We start from the raw sequence: 3,506 nt of genomic DNA on the forward strand, positions 1-3,506 counted from the left end.
ATAGCAACAACCTTATTGCCAAGCAAAAGCCAGGCAATCCCACCCACGAGAGTGGGAGTTATGCACAAATACGAACGTGTCATCAGGATCAGGGTGCGCGATAGGCTTCACAGATCTGAGCTTTCTGATTCATCAGATGGCTTGGATTTTAAAATAATCAAACAGATCTCAGCCTTTCACCAAATCCAACAGACATGTTTTAAACGGCAAAAGTTAATATCCATAAGTCCAAATTTATGCATGGTGCATAAATCATTTCCAACCATTAGATGGGTCTTATACATGTAATAATCCTAGTCACTCTTCAAGGGAGAGGTAATCATGCGTGTTCTCCTTTTCTTCAACCTTTCTCTCTCGCGTTCGCTCCTCCGTTCTCTCCCATGCTCATCAGAATCCTCCTCATCAGAATCAGTTTCAACATCATCCTCATTGTCACCTTCACTCTCTTCATCTTGTTGAACGGAATCAACTTTTCTTCCACCGGCGCATCTTTCACACAACGAAAGCGCGTTACCGAGTCTAGCACCGGAAGCTTTCCACGGCGTGGGAGATTGACAAGCGTGACAGAGGAGAGTTCTTGTGTGTCTCTCACTTATGATGTATGAAAGGGTTTTTGTTTTTGCTTAATTATGCTTCAATTGTGTTTGAGTATTGTTAACTTAATCTTAATTTGATTTGTTAGATTCTGAACTTGTTAAGATTTTAGACTGTGAAACTCGATCTTTGAGTAAGGGTTATATTTTTGAAGACTTAGATTAGCTATAATTAGTTATTGAATTTAAGATTGCTTTTGTTAGATTCTGATTTTTTAGATGCTGCTGAATTGAGTAGACTTGTTTGGAGATTGTGATTGTGTTAAGCTAGGTATATTATGATGATGATGATAATTTGAATTATGAAGTGAGTTTGGTGTGTATTTGTTGCATTTCTAAAACTGTGATTGTAGGTTGAGCTGCAATTGAGCTCTTATTTTATGTGATTTAATTTTCTGATATTTTTATTTTATAACTTATAATCTGAATACAAGAGGGACTAGGATAACTTCCAGTAGTCCAATAGGAAGGCTCTTAAGAGAATCAGATGTCTAATACTCTCCCACAAGGTCATGGTAGGTGTGATTGTTGTAAGAGGGTAAGATCACACACACTGAGCTTGGACCTCATGACTTCAAAGTTCATAGGAAAGAGAGCCTTAGTGAGAATGTCAACATATGTTTAGTCCAATAGAAATGCGTTTCAGTGGCAGCGTTAAGTTGCCGCATATCCCTCAACCTAAGATGAAGATTTGTATGCTTGGAGATGCCTAGCATGTTGAGGAGGTAATAATTTGATGTTGTAGTCAAACTGTTTTTTTGGATCCGGACATAGGTGAAATAGTGTGTGTTAAATTGAAATGAATGTGAATTATTACCTCATTTAGGTGTCTTCCTTTTTATTTTTGTGCTATTTGAATTGAATTTGTGGTTGTTAGTTTTGTATCAGTAAGAGATTTATGATCGATCTATATTATCAGTTTTGAGATATTCGCGCTTATTGAATCTTAGTATTTTGCTGGAAATTGAATTGAATTTAAATTTATTTTATGCATCTTTAATTAATCTTTTTGTCTGCTCCAATTAGTGCTAATTGTGAGTGTTCACCTATGCATTGAAAGTTTTGCCCTGCTGCTGTCTGCGCTTTAGTTGCTATAGGCTGGATGGTTTTGGCTGTGCAGTAATTTTTTTGCTGCTCTTGTGCTCTGCTCGAGTAGCTTTCATTTTGGTTTCCTTTTGTTTAGTATAATTATTGTGCTCTGCATAATTGAACTGGTGTAGTCAGTAGTGTACTTAGCAATTGAACTTGTTTAATATAATTCTGGTATATTAAATTCTGAGAATCCTTCTGTTGTGGTATTGTTCGCTGTCCTTCAGTAACAGATTAGTTTGTATAGATATTGTCTAGTGAGTTTCATTGTAATAATGTTGCTCAAGTCCTTCTGCTGCTAGTATTGACTTATTTTCTGAAATAGCTTGAAATGACAAAAAATGATTCTGCCTTGTGTGATTTAGTAACAACATTTCAACAGAGTGATGTCTTTCATTTAGTTTCGATGGTAGTGATTTTGCATCATGTGCTTAGGATATATTTTGAATATTTGTTTGTTGCTAAGTTTCTTATGTTTATGTCTTACAGTCTAATATGCACATTGCAGGCTGAGAAAATAGGACTGGACTCGATGGATGTTGAAGCTTTGAAGAAGCTCAACAAAAATAAGAAACTAGTGAAGAAATTGGCTAAGAAGTACCATTCATTTTTAGCTTCAGAAGTTGTTATCAAGCAAATTCCGCGTCTTTTGGGTCCTGGACTCAACAAGGCAGGCATGTGTTTTATTTTGTAAAAAAAATGTCGACATATGTTTAGTCCTAGCATGTAGAACTGAATTATGGGCAAGAGTTTTCTCTCAATTGGCCCTGATTCTATTACTGATGAATATATTCTTGTGTATTCAGTTTGTAAATGTTTTATGTTCGTATTGATCTGTCACTACTACTTAATGCCATTGTCTACTAATTTAACTTATCTTTAATGTTGTAGTTACCATTAGATCAAGGAGGAGGTGAGGGTAAAGCTATGGACATAGAAGCTAAGGGAACATTTAGGCCTCAGCGACTCTTACAGATTGCAGACAGGTATAATGATTCTTTATATTGCTTTGTTAACCTGTGTCTGTGAAATGTTCATTTGATATTTATGTTACTTAATGCTACAGGTTTGAACTGAATGGTGCTGATGTATTGAAAAAAAAGACCCACTTACTGAACTTTTTGCAGACTACTACTTATGATATCTTTGAAGAGTCTTGGTTTTTCTTCTTCAGCTCAAGTCAAACTGTATAGATCATACTGGTTCAATAAGATAGGGGTGATGGTAGTGCTTGGTTATTGATCACATTTGTTCTATAGTTTAAGGCGAAAATGGAAATGCATTTGTGAATAAGTGTGTACTATAGGTTGTGAATAATGGTTTGAATATTCAGGATTTAAAAAATCTATTTTACTCTCATAGTCAATATTAATGGGTTCACAACACTGAAACCATTTAACAAGACTAATGGTTTCAGTGTATAACATGTTGAAACCATTTTACAAGAGTAATGGTTTTAGTGTACAATTTTTATTAAAGCCATTTAACAATAATAATGTTATACTACATTCACTTATAATCTGCCAATATTAAGGATTTTAAAAATCTATTTTACCCTCATAGTCAATATTAATGGGTTAACAAAACTGAAACCATTTAACAAGACTAATGGTTTCAGTGTATAACATGTTGAAACCATTTAACAATAGTAATGGTTTCAGTGTATAATCTTTATTTAAAATCATTTAACAATAATAATGTTCTATTACATTCACTTATAAATGCCAATATTAAGGATTTGAAAAATCTATTTTACCCACATAGTCAATATTAATGGGTTAACAAAACTGAAACCATTTAACAAGACTAATGGTTTCAGTGTAT

At 34.2% G+C, this 3,506-nt stretch overlaps 1 protein-coding gene across 4 annotated transcripts; it reads left to right on the top strand.

Annotated features, from left to right (window-relative positions):
- The first annotated feature begins 207 nt into the window (after nt 1–207).
- Nucleotides 208–3,048, top strand: LOC123887459. 4 transcript variants are annotated; one of them, XR_006801499.1, is made up of 4 exons: nt 208–599; nt 2,191–2,356; nt 2,574–2,668; nt 2,749–3,048. XR_006801499.1 is itself a non-coding variant. In XM_045936777.1 (3 exons), exons 1-3 carry the CDS (start codon nt 270–272, stop codon nt 2,757–2,759), a joined length of 507 nt encoding a protein of 168 aa, XP_045792733.1. In that variant the 5' UTR covers nt 209–269; the 3' UTR covers nt 2,760–3,048. The 4 variants fall into 4 exon arrangements, 2 of the variants coding, with proteins under 2 accessions (XP_045792733.1, XP_045792732.1); XM_045936777.1 differs by lacking the exon at nt 2,574–2,668 and having other exon boundaries at nt 209–599; XM_045936776.1 differs by lacking the exon at nt 2,191–2,356 and having other exon boundaries at nt 255–599.
- The last annotated feature ends 458 nt before the right edge of the window (nt 3,049–3,506 follow it).

This window comes from Trifolium pratense, linkage group LG5, assembly GCF_020283565.1.
Source record: "Trifolium pratense cultivar HEN17-A07 linkage group LG5, ARS_RC_1.1, whole genome shotgun sequence".
NCBI lineage: Eukaryota > Viridiplantae > Streptophyta > Magnoliopsida > Fabales > Fabaceae > Trifolium > Trifolium pratense.